The following is a 17,535-nucleotide window of genomic DNA, read 5'->3' as shown; positions in this document are numbered from 1 at the left end:
CATTGGTTTAATGTAAAAATCTTTCGCTGCAAAGAATTTCAGAATACCAAATTTCGCGGAATAACATACCGAATTTGATCGTCATCATATCTTTATAACACTTCACAATAACAAATTTGGAACGTAGGAATCTTCTCGCAGTGGCACAAACGACGACAAATGCTCCATATGTTCCACTATCATCATCATCAGTATTCCCGCCTATATTTCTCTATGCTCCTGCCCTTTTTTAAATGTGCATTTACCCTATCGCCGCCTGCATTTGGCATTGTGCCTCGCTGGTCCTCGCCATCCTTGTTCCGTCAACCGGCTACCTCGGCACGTTTGTCGTAGGGATGTTTTGCTCGCTCGAAACGTTAGACTTCATTTCTATGTTCGCAATGAGCTCCAGAAACAGCAAAAAAAAAATAAGTGGAGGCAATTCTCTTTGCAAGAAAATATATTCTTTCTCAAGTGAACGTTGGAAAAAAGCAAATCGACATTGCAAAGGTGTGGGGGATTGCACCATCAATGGTTGCAACAATCTTGAAGGACCGACAGAAGATCACTGAGCTGCACCGAAGGTCCCAACTTGCTCCAACCAGGAAACGGCTCCGACTAGGATACTTTCAAGATTTGGATGTTGCACTGCTAACTTGGTTCAAGGACACATGTTTGCAAGTTGTGCCGGTGTCTGGGCCCATGCTGCAAGAGAAAGCCCGGCAATTTGTCCATGCCTTGGGCATTACAGGCTTCCAAGCTAGCGCTGGGTGGTGTCATCGTTTCCATGAAAGGAACAGAATCACCTGGCAAGTGGGGTTGGGTGAAGAGAATTCGGCAGATGCAGGAAGTGCGGCTGCGTGGAGGGACGGCAAGTTCCGCGAAACCGTCGCTTCATATTCTGCAGGTGAGCAGATTGGGTGAGGGAACAAACGCGAGTTAATGACATCTTAGTTGAAATCAAGAAAAATAAATGGGGGGCATGGGCAGGACATGTAATGAGGAGGGAAGATAACCGATGGTCATTAAGGGTTACGGACTGTATTCCAAGGGAAGGGAAGCTTAGCAGGGGGTGGCAGAAAGTTAGGTGGGCGGATGAGATTAAGAAGTTTGCAGGGACGACATGGCCACAATTAGTACATGACCGGGATAGTTGGAGAAGTATGGGAGAGGCCTTTGCACTGCAGGGGGCGTAACCAGGCTGATGATGATGATGACGACGATGATGATGATATCTTCAATGCTGATGTTTATCTACCAGATGGTTCCTGACGAGACTATGCATTTTAAGAGATGCAGTGGCAAGTGTGGAAGCAGTCCAATGTCCGAATGTCCGTGTTGCTCTGCTGCAGTACCAGAGGTATCAAGAAGCTAAAGTCCTTGGTGATCGGCAAATACAAGAGGCCCTTCTGCATGAAGAATGTGGTGCTGCTACCGTGCAATTACTGAGCCAATGCACGTGCATGGGTGATGCAAGATCTGTTTTCAGCGTGGCTAATCAGGGTCGACAATCAGATGAGCACGGGCAAGAAAATCCTCATTATTGCTGATAACTGCTTGGCGCACCTTGTAAATCTTTGGTTGACAAATGTGCAGCTGGAATTCCTGCCTCCCAATTGTACATCCTTGCTCCAGCCACTCGACCAAGGAGTCATAAAGAGCATAAAGGCTCATTACTGGAGGTGTCTCGTTCAGTGACTGCTGATTAATCTTCGAATGAAGCTGCCAACCTCCATCAATGTGTGTGAATGAATGAAACCACGTTTATTCCACATTAAAATGCACCGAAGACGTTGCGGTGGAAAGAGGAGGGGTGTTATTGCAAAAGGGGAAGGGTAAGGCTGCCTCCGTTTTATTAATGAACGTCCTGGAGGCAGCTAAGTGGGGACCGCATGACGCTTGTGGCTGTCGCACAGCCGATCGCCGACAGGTGGTGCTGCACGGTCCTGAAGGAACAGCAGCAGTGCTCGCCAGAGCTCGATGGCATGGTCCGGAGACGTGGCATCCGGGCAAGCCCAAGTCCGGAGAGAAGAAGGCCAGGGTCCCCGCTGTATGGTGGACAGGGCACGAAGCCTTGGTGGGATGTAGAGGGGGCACTCCCAACAAAGGTGGTTTAGATCAGCACGACATGTGCACATGGAACAGAACCCACATACGGGTGGTGGTGTGCCACCCTTGTGGAAACGGTTCAACAAGTGAGGAGTAAGGAGGGTGCTTGTCTGGATTCTCTGAAGCAAGACTTACTCTCGCCGTGTGAATACCTTCGGTGGAAGTGACGGTATAGAGAGTGGATTGCCCACTGCTGCGAGGTAGGCGGCACGTCGTTGTTTGGTCGCATGCTTGTCTGCCATTGGGTCTGCGATTGGGTCTGCTACCTCAGGTGTGGTAGCTAGGAGAGGATAAGGATTGTCGGAGGCTCTGGCTAGCGCGGTAAAGAGATGAGTGCACGCCAGTCTATGAGCCTTCTCGTTTCCGGGGATACTGCAGTGCGCAGGGACCCAGTGAATGGTAACATCGTGACCGCATTCGCAGAGCAGGCGTGCCTGGTGCCGGATCTTCTGCAGTACGGGATCTGTGTAAATAACATTATCACACGCCCGATGGGCAGCCTGGGAATCTGTGTACACAGATGGTGAACAGGGTCAGTTTGAGACGAAGTTGCGAGGGCCCACTTTAAATAATCTAGGATGGCCATTAGCTCAGCGCGGGTGCTGGACATTGCTTCTGCTGATATATGATGGCGGCGGTTCTGATTTTCATTTGTCTGGTCGTACCACGCAGTCGCATAACAAGTGTTACTAACGTCGTCTGCAGGCAGCGCAGTGTCCGTGTATACGATGCGTTCAGTCGAGGAGAGTGAACTCGTAGCCTTGGCATGCCTCTTGGCATATGCAAGGCGCTGCATTCACTGAGTAGGGTCCATATTGAGAGGAAGTGGCCTGCCATCAGTGAGAGCCGTGATTTCCCATGGCGGCGTGTTGTTTGGCAAAATGGGCATTTTGGGGACGTCATGCCCGAGGAGCATGAGTGTGTGTCGCCGGGCTTTTGTGGCGCGAAGTCTCGTCTCTTGTGTATAGATGTGCATGTCTACGAGCTCGGACAGGTTGTTGAATTTGCTACAACTTTTAAGCGCTTTGAGGCTTGTGTACCTTGGGAGTCCAGTTACAATGCGTTTGGCTTCGTTAAGTAACCGGTCGAGCGCGTGCATCTGTGTGCGGTTGACTGGATGATACGGCAGCCCGTACATGATATGGGAGACAAGAAAAGCTTGAGAGAACTGCCGCATTTTACGTTCGTTTACTCCACGAGTGTGGGTAGAGATTCTGCATAAAGCGTGCAGGATTTGTTTGCTGGTCTTCGTAACGCATTGGAACCAAGTGTTCGCTGTGCAGTTCTCGTCTAGGTGCATACCGAGTATTCGGATAGTAGATTTCCGTGTGATGGGTTGGTCACCGATGTACAGTTTAAAAGACTGCTTTTCTTCCTGCTTTCCAAAGGTAGACCTGCCACTATGAATGATGACAAACTCTGTTTTGTCTGGGGCAGTGTGTAAACCCATTTCCGTGGCATAGGCGTGAATAATGTCGAGAGCTCGTTGTAAGACGTCCTCCTGCTCCCCGATGCATCCTTGATGCGTCCACACGGTGACGTCATCGGCGTACACCGCGTGTTTCAGGCCCGATACGTCGGCAAGGCGCTTAGGTAGCTGGTGCATAGCTATATTAAACAGCGTCGGTGAAATAACCGAGCCCTGGGGGACGCCTACGTGGTTGGTTCGTATGGCACTGGCGTCGTGACCAGCTTCGACTTGGTAGCTTCGCTCTTCAAGGAAACCCGCTATGAAGTTGTACATCTTCCCTCTGATGCCAAGGGCACGTGCTTTGATCATGATAGTGTTATGTGGGACGGAATCAAATGCCTTGCGTATATCCACTGCGACAACGGCTCGTGGGTGCACCGAATTCGAGTCGAGGACGTCCTGTTTTAGGTGGGATAGTACATCCTGTGTTGATAGCCCACAGCGAAATCCATACAGTGTAGGAGCCAAAAGGTCACGATCTTCAAGGTACCACATCAAGCGTGTGTTGGCCATGCTCTCCATTACTTTACAGACACACAAGGTCAAAGAGATCGGACGGAGGTTGGATAAGGTATGTGGTAGTTTACCAGGCTTCGGAATGGGCTTGACCACCGAAAACTTCCAAGTGTAGGGCAGTATCCCGGTATCCCAGACTCTATTAAATTCTTCGAGAAGAGCGTGCTTGTGCTCAAGGGGCAGGGATAGGCTCAAGGGCTCAAGGGTGGGATGGTGGCCCTAGTCGGCGAGCATCGCTCGTCGGTGCAGCGGGGCAGTAGAGCGGGAAGTGAGTTCACTTCTGCATGGCAAAACGGCCATAACCTCATGAGGCTGCGGTAACTTCCATCAATGTGCGAGAGGCTGCGGAAACGGTTACCGGCGCCTGGTGGAGCATGACAGCAACCACCATCCAGAACTTTTGGAGGCAGGTCGGCCTGCCTACGATGCCACCTGAACTTTAAAGTGCACAAGACAGCGAAGAATGCGACTTGAGCAACATAGGGGATGAAGTCGTAGAAAGCCTCACTATGGATGCGTCGGTAACATTTCAAGACTACGTGCAGTACGACGACGATGTATGCATGTCGGCTGAACTGACGACCAACGATATCGGGAACGCTGTTCGTCGTGATGAAGGTAACAGCGACAAGGACACTGATAGTGAAGACAACACCGAGACAGCGCCTGCGAGCCAACAACGAGAATTGGCGTCCAACTCCGACGTTATGGAGTGTGTAAGAAAGATGTGCACTTACCTTTCTAGGTGCAGCAGTGCCACCGAAGCAGTGCACAAGAATGTCAACAACTTTGAAGCGTTCGTCTTGCAGCAGTTGAGCGGCACCCGCCAGGCATAGATTACTGATTTCTTGAAATAAACATGCATTCATTCCCGAATACTAAGTGTTTTTTCCATGCTTCTTAGACATTAAACATTAACGCATTTGCGGATGTGTTCCTAGCAAAGGTAGGAGACTCCTTTTGTTGCATTTACGATTTTTCATGAGAATTAGTTCTTTTTAACTATTACCATTTTTTAAAATAACGAACAATTTTTAGCAGTCCCTTGAAATTCGTTGCATCAAGATTTGACTGTATAATACCGCATCAATTTCCTGTAAACTCAGAGGCATTTGACCCTGTACCAGTCGTTACTCATCATATTTGCTGTCAAGCAATAAACCCAGGATTGGGAGTGGAACCTGCAAAATAGTGCACCCTCGCGTTTCACAAACCCGTGCCCCTTGCTACTCAGAGGCTGGCTTTCCTGCAAAGTTTATACGTCCACAGGCTAAGTGTGTTAGGTGAAATTTTGCCAGCAGCATGCAATTATCACAATATTCAGCACAAATCAGGCACACTTTCTTAGATTAAATAGAAATAAATGCCAAGAATCATGTTTACTCACGTACAGCGAGCAATATATTAGATTTAATTTGAATATTTGTATCTAGTCAAATATTCAAAAATTTTCGAATACCCTATTTACTTGCATAATGATTGCACTCGCGTAATGATCGCACCTCTGAATTTTGTCATCAAAATTCGATTTTTTTCTCTTCCCGTGTAATGATCGCACCCAAAACTTGCCACAGCGATATGTTGTGTGCCAAGTCTAGCTAATGATGATCGCACTTGCCATCTGTCGAATGCTGTCGAATGCTATGCAAAGGACTCTTCAAACATACCAAGTGTTGCACACACCGAACATTCTTAAGCAGATTCTCCATTTCATTCCTTTCATCACTTTCCGCACTTCCATGAAAAAAAAAAAAGCTAGAACCAAACTTGCCTTGGCTTTATTATTTGTAGGCTCTATAATGGTTGTGGTCAACAACAAAAAAGGCACTTTTCGATTCTTCTTGTCTGCACTCGTGGGCATGCAACAAATCGCGAGCGGCAACGATAGCAGCCACGTTTACACTGATATGTTAGAAGTGTACCCTCCACCAGCCGCCATTTTTGTTTTGGTGTCCCACACTGTTACAGCCGCAGCTGCCTATTTGTTGACCTGTTGTCATCCCGAAGAAAATGCTGAATGAAAAAAAAATGTTTTCTTTTCGCGGGAAATTTAACCCGCCTAATGATCGCACCCCTGAATTTGTGTCAATTTCTTGACAAAAAAGTGTGATCATTATGCGAGTAAATACAGTACTTAGTTTTCAAATAGAATATGAATATGAAAACTGTAATATTCGATAATATTCGAAATTTCCAAATATTCGCACACACCTTACAGAAAGCTATTGTGACTAATGGAAGACAAATTGGCTTGTTTAGAGCAGTGTAGGAGGGATCGACCAGCCCACACGAGAACAATGGAACTGAACATGCACCTAGTAGTACCAGTGTCTGCATAAAGCGGAAGACCATAGACTGAAATTAAGATGTGCCTCGTACAACAATCTGGCAACCTAGATTCCTTTCTCACCCAATACCAACAGTGGCAGAGAGCCGTCCCCTTCCTTAAAATAAAGGCCTTGTTCATTCGATATGTGCTGTTCAAGTTTCAAAGAAAAAATGCCTTATGTAGCACATACGGTAGATTGTGTTCCTCAAGAATATCCGCAATGATGTGTGCCAGTATTCTGTAACCATTTTCGATGCAGAGGAATGGTGTCTGTTTGAGACAACCATTCAGAATTGTCATTGTTGACTGCTACAAAATCTGCTTCAAAATGCTCTTGGCTCTTCCCACCACTGTGTCTTGGACTCTTTCACTGTTCTAACACCACTAAGACTGATACAGTCGTTTGGATCACAAATGGGCTTATTGGGGTCACATGCGTGCATGCTTACCAGTCATGGACTAATTATTCGGGGAGGGCCAATTTCGGGATCAAAATTACAGAAGTGTTGGCCAATACAAATGTATGGACGCTACCTGGAACATTTGGTCTCGATTAAATTAACTCAAGTCAAATTAACGGAAGTCTGCTGTATTATACTTAAAGGGACATTGAAACGATTTTCATGATTGCGTACAAATGTACTGAGTTGAAACGGTAGGTATTTCTGATTATTAAGAGAGAGATATAAGTGCTCCGCATAAGGCATGTAAATTATTATGTCTTTTAAAAATTTGGAGGACGCTTAAGCTTCGCCTTTAAGAGTGGAACATGATAGCATTCAAAGATCCCTGACTGCTTCTCATGCTTCCTGGCAACTGCAGCTTATGTAACCGTAACATTTACCGTGAAACGCTGGTGACAGACACTATATATGCACGAAGGTGAGCGGGCGACCTTTCTGGTAGAAATGCAGCCTCTTGCATCGGCTGTGGATACACGGAGGCGAGCGCCATCTGGATGGTGTTGTTGCAAGAAACCGAGCGCAGCGGGCCACTCTATGAATGGTAGAAATGCTGGAAAAGGGGTTTACGTTTGAGATTCCATGTAGCAGAGTTATGCTTTCTGGTATATTCAAATTATAATCTGATGCTGTCATGTCTGTAGGTTGTGTGAGGTTGTACTTCACAATTTTTCTGATCCATCTTACTTTGAGGAATTTAATTAGTTCAGTAATGCCTCTGCACCACGTGGAGAGCTGCGTGGTTGGGGTTCAGAATGATTTTTCACTAAATGACGTCTGATGCAAGATCCTGACACTGGATTTTATGCGACAGAGCGCCCTTAACGCTATCACATTAAAGTGAACAGAAAAGGACATCAAGTAAATGCATGCAGCCGTGTGTGTTGCAGGTACTATAGCACCTGATGTTTGCATTTTCTCATCTATCACAGCTGGGCTATTGGTAAGAGTGGCATGTCTATTATACTTGAAAAATACTTTACCACTGTATGCTTACTTTATTTCTGTGTTTTAATAATTGATGAAATTTGTCCTTTACTTTTTCTCACCAAATCAAGGGTGGCAGCATTTGGTGCCTTGCTGTCAATGAAGATGAGACGCTTGCGGTGAGTTGTGATCGAGTGGTGCTTCCTTTGTGTTTGTCAGTCTGTTGCTCATGTGTGTTTTGCAAAAAATGAAAGTCATTGTGTGTACAGCTTAGTCCTCTGTTGCGCCATTTACACCCTTAAATGGCGCCATTTGCGCTATTTTCAGGGTGTCTACCAATCGGGAAAACCGGGAATTCTCAGAGATTTTGCACAGTCTGGAAATACACTCAGGGAAAGCTAAGAGAATTTGTGCTTCTATCGTGGAAAATTAGCTGTAATTTTGTCGAAAGGGAACGAAAGTCGTGGTAACGTTGGCTCGAGTAACAAATCATAACGAATCGTCTTTTATGCCATGTCGACATCTGAAAAAGTTGCCATTGTGCAGTCAACGACCAGCTTTCCGGACGTCCGATAGTTCGGATGGCTTGCGGACGGCTTCGCGGCACTACCATGTACCCCGTAGGGCCAGTGCATAAGAACGTCTAAAATCTCAAACGCAAGAACCCTTCGCCGTCCGATTGTGCGGAATTTTTGCCGTGACCGCAGGTCCGAAACGGCATTAACCAAAGCCGCCACCTTTGATTTTCTCGCACGCAGATCCGCTGACAGCCGTAGCCACCACCGCGGCAATGCTAGGCCTGGCTGCTTCAACGTTCGCTATTAAGCTTCTTGCTATTCGGTGCCGGATTTTTCATTGAAAGGATTCGCCGCTGTCAGCAATGGCACCGACTCCGCCTTTCTGGTCCTCGCGATTGGCTTCGAAGCTCGGAAAGCAGGCCGCGTTGCACAATGCCGGTTCCCGAAAGTCAGCTTCGCCTCAGTACAACAGTGTGACGCGGTGAAGCATAACAGGCACGGGAAGGGGCAATTGTCATTTTTTAAATTTATTTAGTGATACTGCAATCCCAGGAAGGGATTTTCGCAGCGTGGGCGTACAGATACAAGGACTGGTCAAATATTTACAAAAGAAGTCAGAAAAAAACAAAGGCCGCAAATGATTAGCGAACAAACAAAAAGGATCAGCATTTGAGAGAAAAAAATTCAATGATGGCAGTGCAGCATAGGAGTAGACATAGCAGAACAGTAAGGTTTATGGCATATCTTAATTATTCAGGAACATATAAAATATTGAGTAATACAGTAATACAAAATGTAAGGCGCATAAAGTTGATAACAATAAGAAATTAGTAACTATATGGGCAACAGGGAATGAATACAACAGAAAATAGATGTTAATGGACACTGAGGCTTCTGGTGAATGATGTCAGAGATTGCTGTAGTACTTGATTGTTAGTAAGTCGTTTCCATTCCGTTACTGTTCTGGGAAAAAATGAATATTTAAAGCAGTTATTACGCTGACCAAAAGGGATGATTGTGAGATTATGACATTGTCTTGTAGTGTAACCTGAAGAGGATGATATTAGTCCATCAGTATTAATCTTAAAATGACCTTTGATTAATTGATATAAGAACTTAAGTTGGGAAACGCGATTTCTTTTGGATACAGATATCAAACCAGCCCTATTTATCAGATCAATTACTGATGTGTGTCCGTAGTTATTGTAAAGAATACAAACTGCTTTCTTTTGTACTTTTTCAATTTTATTAATGTTCGTTTTAGTAAATGGATCCGAAATTATCGCCGCATAATCAAACATTGGAAGGACAACCGATTTGTAACCTAGAGCTGGACTCTGAGTGTGGAGAGTTTTAGCGCTCGCCTAAGAAAAAAAAGTTTACGGTTAGCATTGCTTATAACCTGATTAATGTGTTTAGTCCAGTCAAGGTCATTAGTAATCCATAATCCTAGGTATTTGTATTGTGCAACTTCGGAAAGGATATTGTTAGAAAAAGAATATTGGAATATGAGGGGATTTTTCTTGTGGATTATTCTCATGTAAACATTTTTTTGAAAATTTATCGGCATCTACCAGGCATCACACCATTCAGTAATCTTTTGGAAGGCCTCACTCAGTGTTGTTTGATCTGCTATTGTTTTAATTTCTGAGTAGAGCGTGCAATCATCAGCGTATAATTTAATATGAACTGTAATGTATTTTATGATGTCGTTTATATAAATGATGAATAGAAGTGGCCCAAGCACCGAACCCTGAGGGACGCCAGAGTCAACAGAAAGAGACTGAGATGAATGATCACGAAAAGTGACATATTGTTGACGGTTACTCAAGTATGCTGAAATCCAATTAGTAACCTTTCTATTTTTAGTTGTGCTAATAATTTTGGAAAGCAGCTTTTTGTGAGAAACTTTATCAAATGCTTTTGCAAAATCCATAAATATGGCATCTGTTGGGTTCCCATTATTAATAGAATTAGCAAAGTCATGTATAGTTTGGACTAATGGAGTGCAAGTAGAATAACCTTTCCGGAATCCGTGCTGAAGATTTGTAGTAAAATCATGTTTTTCAAGAAAATCAGAGATGTGGGTATGTATTATGTGCTCCGTAATTTTGCAAGTTGTCGATGTTAGTGAGATTGGTCTATAATTATTGATGCACTATTTTTTACTGTTTTTCTGCACTGGTTGAACTCTGGCCGTCCTCTTGTCTTTTGGAACCTGTCCTTCGTTTAGAGATCTTGAAAATAATATAAACAAGTACTTGGCTACCCATTCTGCATACCTAGTTAGGAATGCATTTGGTATGTTATCGGGCCCGGGAAACTTCTTGGTATCGAGATTCAAAAGCATTTTAATAATACCTTGCTCGCTGATGACAAGATCATGCATCGGATGTAAACATGTTTCGAAGGTGGGCTGTATGCCATTATCATTAGTGAAAACAGATTTGAAGTATTTATTAAAAGCAGATATTTCTTTTTCGTTATGGGTTGGAGTTCCGTTGACTTCAAACGCATGAGAATCTCTGGATACCGGAGAGATTGTGCGCCAGAATTTTTCTGGTGAACTTGAAATGAAGTTAGGCAACTTGAAATGAAGTTAGGCAACAAGTTGCCAAAATAATTTTCTTTATCGAGTGCTATCTGACTTTTATATTGAACAGTAAGAACGGAAATTTTTTCTTGCAGACACCTAGGACTTTTAACTGCTTGCTTTCTTTTTTTCAATCATTTTAATTTTCTGAGCATTTCTATTGAAGTACGAGACATCCAGGGATTCTCACGTGTTACCTTTTTAATAATGCTTGGCACAAAACATTCGATACACATCAATACGAGATCCTTGAAGGAAATCCACAAATCATCTACATTTGCTGTTGACTTTGAAAAACTATCAAAATGAAAGGATAAGACATCGATTATGGATGTGTCATCTGCACGTGAGAAGTTAGGAAAACAAGAGTGTTTTTGATTTCTGTCGATAGCAGTGTCAGATAAGGTAAGGAGTACCGCCTGGTGATTGGAGATTCCCATGACAATTTCGCATTTTGATTTAGTGCTACAGTAAAACCTTGTTAATTCGAAGTCATCGGGACTGCAAAAGATCTTCAAATTGACCTTGACCGCGGTGTCCTTTGCTGCGAATGTTTTTGTGGGCAGCATCTCGTAAAAAAAGGTTGCCTCATCAAGGTTGTACACATCGTCTGCACCACACTCGCTAAGCAATGGAGCCAACATGTGTTTCTTCCAGTTGTCAACGACGCTCTCGCTTGCGCTGCCGCTCTCGCCACAGACGGCTACAAAGGTCAAATTATTGTGCTCTTTAAAACGGCTGAACCATCCATTGCTACACTTGAACTCTTCATGCCCAAGTTGTATAGCCAAGTCGTTGGCCTTCTCCCGCAGTATCGTTCCATTGATGGGAAGGTGGGCTCCGTTTGCTTTCTGCAGCCAGCAAAGTTAAGCTGATTCCACATCCTGGTACGTGGGAGCCCGTACGCACGACCGCTACGAAGAATATGTCTTGCTGTAGGCTTCCAGTACCTTCGACTTGTTCTTCAATATTGTGGACAGCGTCGAGAGGGGGCACGCTGTGCCTTTCAGCCAACTCGAGTCTTGAAACACGTGTTCTTACCTGCTTCTTGGATCAAGCAAAACTGCTGCTGCAGCGTTGAAGTATTATACTTTGGCATCTTCACTTACTGGCACTTCTGCACAGTTCGGAAAAAAAAAACAGTGTTGCACGCACACACATCGCCGTAGGTGCAGAGAGAGAATGGGCAAATGGCAGCCAGTGGCGGCGGCACGAAAGACGTGTTGACGCTGCGACTGCGAGGAGCTTGCGGAGTGGGGGACGAAAGCACATGGCAAAAACCGGTATGCCCACTGCGTTGCAGTGAAGCATGTCTTCTCCGCTGCAGGCGTGCGTTTCGGCGGTGCGTACCGTGGACTGCTACCGAGTGCTAGCAGTACTATGAGTCAGGCGCTTCGTCTATAAATAATTGTGATTGTTATGTGACGTCACCTCGCAGCTCCAGATGGCCGTCGTTTCGTTGGGTTTGTGGTGAAATGGGTATCGGGAATTGCCGCATAGCACTCCAAATCTTCGAATTAACCGGGTTGGCCTAGGTCACCGGTACGAATTATCCAGTCAAATTTACATTGAAAAATATGGGACCACAGAAAACCTTCGAATTATCTGGCATTTCGTATTAACCGAGTTTGAAGTAACGAGGTTTTACTGTAATAGATCCTCTCACGAAGAAAAAGTCTAGTATAGATTTAGAACTGTCGTGTATCTTAGTGTACTCGCCAACAACTTGAGATAATCAAAAGCAAATGCTATATCCAACATAGCATCACCTGTTTTGTCATTATGGTTTACGAGGGACATTGTGGGACAGTCAATATTAGGTAGGTTGAAATTGCCAGCAAGAATTACCCAATCGCCAGGTTTTATATACGTGTTCATGTAAACTTTTGAATCATCTAAAAGTGACAGGGAAGAGGAAGGGGGCCTGTACATCACACCTATGATGTACCTGGTTTGACCACAATAAGCTTTACTAAAAATGCACTCAGCATTTGACACATCAGGCATCCTGAAAACTCGTGATGATTTTTTGTAAATAATACAGATGCCACCACCTCTACCAATGCGGTCTTTCCGGAGTGTATTGTACCCAGCAGGCACGAATTCGCTGTCAAAAATGTCATCATGTAACCAAGTTTCAGTCAGCACAGCAATGTCAGAATTGTTAGAAAGAAGCCCCTCAAGCACGGTTGCCTTATTAACTACACTTCTGCATTTAACGTTCAGGACTATCAAGGATGTAGTATCGTGTTGTTTCTGTCACTTATTTTTTTCTTTTGGTCAATCTGATACGCTCTCTTTTTTTCTGTCCCAGGCATACAGAACACCATCTATGCTTATTTTATCGAAGACCAGCTTTACTTTAGCGCCGTTTGCTTTTTCTTTCGTTCCACTGTCCCACAAAAGTTTAAACATCTCACGAACGCGCTTTGAAATGTCTTCGGACAAAGTCAACGACAAGCCTTTTAGTTTGTCGGATACATGTAAAATGGACGTCTTTTCCCGATAGTCAAGAAATTTTATGATTGGCCTAGAATTCCCATTAGATTTATGGCCAAGCCTACGAAGTCTTTCAATACCTGTAGGCGTTATACCTGTCTTCTTTGCTATTAGGTCGTCCTTTATTGATTGAAGCCACCACCGCCGCCATGTTTATTATCTCGCCGCCTAGAACAGGGGCTCTCGCATGCATATCCGCTGGACACTGCTGAAACGCTAGGCCTAGCTACTTTGACATTCGCTACCAAGCTTTTTGCTGTTGGGTGCCGTGTATTTTGTTAAAACAATTCGCCAATGTCAACAATGGCGCCGACTCCGCCTTTGTAATCTTCGCCAATAGCTTCCACGCTCGAAAAGCACGACTAATTGCATAATGCCGGCTCCCGAAAGTCAGCTTTGCCTCAATACAGCAATGTGACGCGGCGAAGCATACGCTAAGTATTGCGGTGAAGCATACCAAGAGTGGGAAAAGGCAATTGTCACGGGACACTGGGCTGGATGTTTACATTTCTGTGCAACTTCTCTCTGGCTTTCTGATTGCCTATATCAATTTTGACATGGTAGGACTTAGATGCAAACTACTTGCTCTTGCCATGCAGGTTTGTGCCAACTTTTGCATTTCATTACCATGTATGAATGTACCCTTAGCATCTGCTCCTCAGTGTAGTTAGTGTTTTCGTCTATCTTGCTCTGTTAAATTGGGGGGTTTAACATGCTGAAGCTATGCAGTGGGTTATGAGGGAAACTGCGGTGGTGGACTCCAGAATAATTTTGGCAACCTGAGGGATTTCTTAAAGGGATACTGAACCCTTCCTTAAAGGGACACTAAAGGTTACCAGAAACTCAAGTTAAAGTGGTAGAGCAATGTTCTAGAACGTCTAAGGCGTCAATATAATCGCGAACAGAGCTTTAGTAACCGAGAAATTGAGGTAAATGCATGACACGATTTGAGACCCCCCAGCGACATTCCGGTACTAGCCCGATGACGAAAGGTCTCCTCATAATTTGTGTTACTAATACTCAACTACTCGTATTAAAAATATCATTTCATTCGATTATAAGCCGGAAAAAATGCTACTTGTCTACGTCTATTCGATTCTAGGAAAAAATAACATTTTGACGTTACCCTTCAGTAATATGGGTGTTCGAGAGGTTGCGCCGCGCACGCTTTGGAGTTTCAGTAGTTTCGTTATCGCGTCGTGCTGTGAGGGTTCTGCTCGCGAAACTTTCATTTGGAACAAGCAGCGAGAATGCCACGTCCATGTGATGTCGTGGGAAGCCCTCGTTGCTTTCCCGCTCCGGAGAGCCGGTGTCGAGGCCGCCGTCGTAGTACGCAACGACGCCGGCAGTGCGAGCCCTCAGAAGCAGGTCGCGCTCGTCGGTGCTCAAATCGCTGAAGTTGAGCCCACCATCGCGAGCCAATCTGTCGGTGTCAGGGTCCATTGCGACGAGCATCGAAGTTAGCGTCATAGAATGAAGTACCAGCTTATGGGCGTCTTGCGCTGGAGTGTGAGGTATAGTAGCGGCGCCTGGTGGCGGTGCGGGAAACGACATCTGGGTCGTGCCAGCTTGGGTCGTATTGAGCCCTGGCTGTGGCGAAGCACGTTTCTAGGCCGAGTTTTGCGTCGATTCGCACATTTTTATGCCCTGTTGCGAGTGCGAAAAGGCTCGTCGCTTCTCATAGACCACGCCGACCACGCTGCGAGCTCGCTGCAGCCTATAGTTTAACGAAAACGGACTCTCCGTGTGCCGTGGGACGTAACGTGGGACGTAATTCGTTTCTCCTTCCGCTAGCCACCATACTCCCGCTTTCGCTCTGCTGTCGGCTCTGTCTTGGCTCTGTTTCTGGCCGCGCGTTCGCGTTTTGCGCAGAAAAGCCGTAGCGCCGTCTGCGGACGCCGTTCTACTCACCGATGGCGCAACGTCACTATGAGACCATGATGTCAGTTCTCCTCGATCGGAGGGCGGGCGATTTGAACTGCGCTAGAGGTACGCGGACGCTTCAGAACGCATTTTCTCTTAAAATAAGTCTCTCCTTGGCACGAAACAAGCGTTTCGAGGTTTCTGGGATGGTATTTCAACAGTCCACGTTGACTTAATAGTAACCTTTAGTGTCCCTTTAAAGGAATCCCTTAAAGGATATCCCTTCCTTAAAGGAATACTGAACAAAACTTTTGCCACCAAGATTTTTAGACCAAATGAAAGCTTTGGTGCTGAAATTTGTTGACACAACCTTGTTTTTAGGCAGAAGCTAGCAGAAAAGAATTAATTTAATGCATTTTTAACAAAATACTGTGTCTAGTGGCAGCGCCGTGAATTAGAGGAAGTGACGTTGTCTGGGCCAGATACTGGTATGCCAGCCATTGCCTGCATCTCTCCACCAGCATGGACGGTGCCGGATAGCAGCGAACGACATCTCAACTGCACACTTGCTCGCGGCCGCATACTTGTTTTCAAAAGCGGAGCTTGTGCAAAAGTCTTCTAAATTGCTGTCTGTGTTGTGTGCTGCTTTGTAAGTGAAGCACTTGGCACAACGCAGGAGAATGCCTTTACGCTGCTACGCGCAAGGGTGTGAATAAAGCATCGTTGAACGAGACAAGCCGTGTCGTACCTTTTTATTTATTTATTTATTTATTTATTTATTTATTGTACCTTCAAGGCCCAAAGGTATTGCAGAAGGGAGTGAAATGAAATATAGAACATGTATAGACGACAGGTTATAATAATAATAAAAAAAATAAAAATTCAGATTAACAAAAATATTCTTCAATAGCAGTTCTGAAAGCAGATGTATCGGGTATGTTAACAATTGAGGCCGGCAGATGATTTCATTCATTGGTAGTTTTATGAATAAATGAATAAAAAAATAGGTTCATGCAACAATGTGGAATGCTCAATTTATGGTGATGGTCAGTATGAGATGATATGTGTTTTTGGATACTTCTTAATTTCGCATTGTAGTAATAAATTTTGTGCAGCAGTGATGAGCGTGCTAACTTCCTACGAAATGAGAGGAAAGGGAGGTTTAAAGTAGCCTTCATAGATGCTACGCTTGATGTCCGAGAATACACTAAAACCTTGTTAAACCGTATCTGCTTAAACAGTAGTTTCGTTATAAAGTAGTAAAGTAAAATCCCTGACTCGGCGGCCATTTAACATAATGTGTTTTGTATCCGCATAAACCGTACCAGCTTATTGCGTACGTTATTGCTTAACACGTAGTGTTTCCACTTTTCGTCGTGCAAAGATGGCGGTGCGTCGTCTCCATTGGGCAGCCCGGCAGAACAACAAGCCTCAGAAATCAGCACAACGGCCTCCAAGCGCCCTGTACGTTTGCGCATTAAGCCACATCAACATCAACATCATTTCGGCGCCGTGCCAGAGAGTGTTGTGGCGTCATGCAAGCAAGAACTTGTCATGCCGAAACTCTGATATAGAAGACGCTGGGTGCTTAGCTTAGAAGAAAAATTAGACATTGTTCGTGCTATCGAATGTGACACGAAAAGTTGGCGCTGGCATGCGATATGGGTCTACTGCAAACTATGGTGTGTGGCATTTGGAATACGAAGAAGTTGCTCGGCAGCGCTGCTGCGACCGCAAAGAGATGTCAGCTACGAGGTTCGACTTTTTGCCATCGTTGCCTCTGTTGTTGCCGAAGTGCCGCCTAGCAACAGTGATAAGGACGACATGGAAAGCGACAGCATGGGCGATTCAGGCCTGACAGTGGCAGAAGCTGCGCGTTACATCAGCCTCATAAATGCAATCTTCGCGATGAGAACAGCACCCGCAATGAAAAGGTGCCTCGTGACTTCTGCAACACTACCACGCCTGTGCACGGAGAATATGTAACGCCAACGAGGAATCTGCCATGCGAGTGTTTGCTGAGAAGAGGGGGCTGGCTGAAAAGCTGGCTCACCGGTTCAGCAAGTTTGAGGCCACTGTCGTCACTGCTAGGCCGCCGCGGCATCTAATGAAAATAACACACATCTGTCATGCGAAGTAAATAAATACATGTTTTTCCCCTTTCATCGCACTCTCTCCGAGTTCCATTTTTAACAGGTAAGTGGGCGATCTCATGCTATTTTGGTTAAGCAGTACTACCGTTTAGTACGTACTTTTTCCGAGCTCCAGCC

At 45.1% G+C, this 17,535-nt stretch overlaps 1 protein-coding gene across 4 annotated transcripts in view; it reads left to right on the top strand.

The window, feature by feature from the left end:
* Positions 1–17,535, top strand: part of LOC142566760 (tRNA (34-2'-O)-methyltransferase regulator WDR6) — a 247,736-nt gene that overhangs the window by 79,370 nt on the left and 150,831 nt on the right. For all 4 annotated transcript variants that reach the window (XR_012825126.1, XR_012825125.1, XM_075677651.1 and 1 more), the window contains exon 8: positions 7,924–7,971. Coding sequence is in view for 2 of the 4 variants with exons in the window: in XM_075677651.1 (XP_075533766.1) it covers positions 7,924–7,971 (48 nt within the window). In the remaining 2 variants the exon portion in view is untranslated. The remainder of the gene's footprint in view (positions 1–7,923; positions 7,972–17,535) is intronic.

The sequence above is a fragment of the Dermacentor variabilis genome, unplaced genomic scaffold (assembly GCF_050947875.1).
Source record: "Dermacentor variabilis isolate Ectoservices unplaced genomic scaffold, ASM5094787v1 scaffold_13, whole genome shotgun sequence".
Taxonomy (NCBI): domain Eukaryota; kingdom Metazoa; phylum Arthropoda; class Arachnida; order Ixodida; family Ixodidae; genus Dermacentor; species Dermacentor variabilis.
Note: the sequence above shows the minus strand (reverse complement) of the source record. Positions and strands in the feature narration are given on the sequence as shown.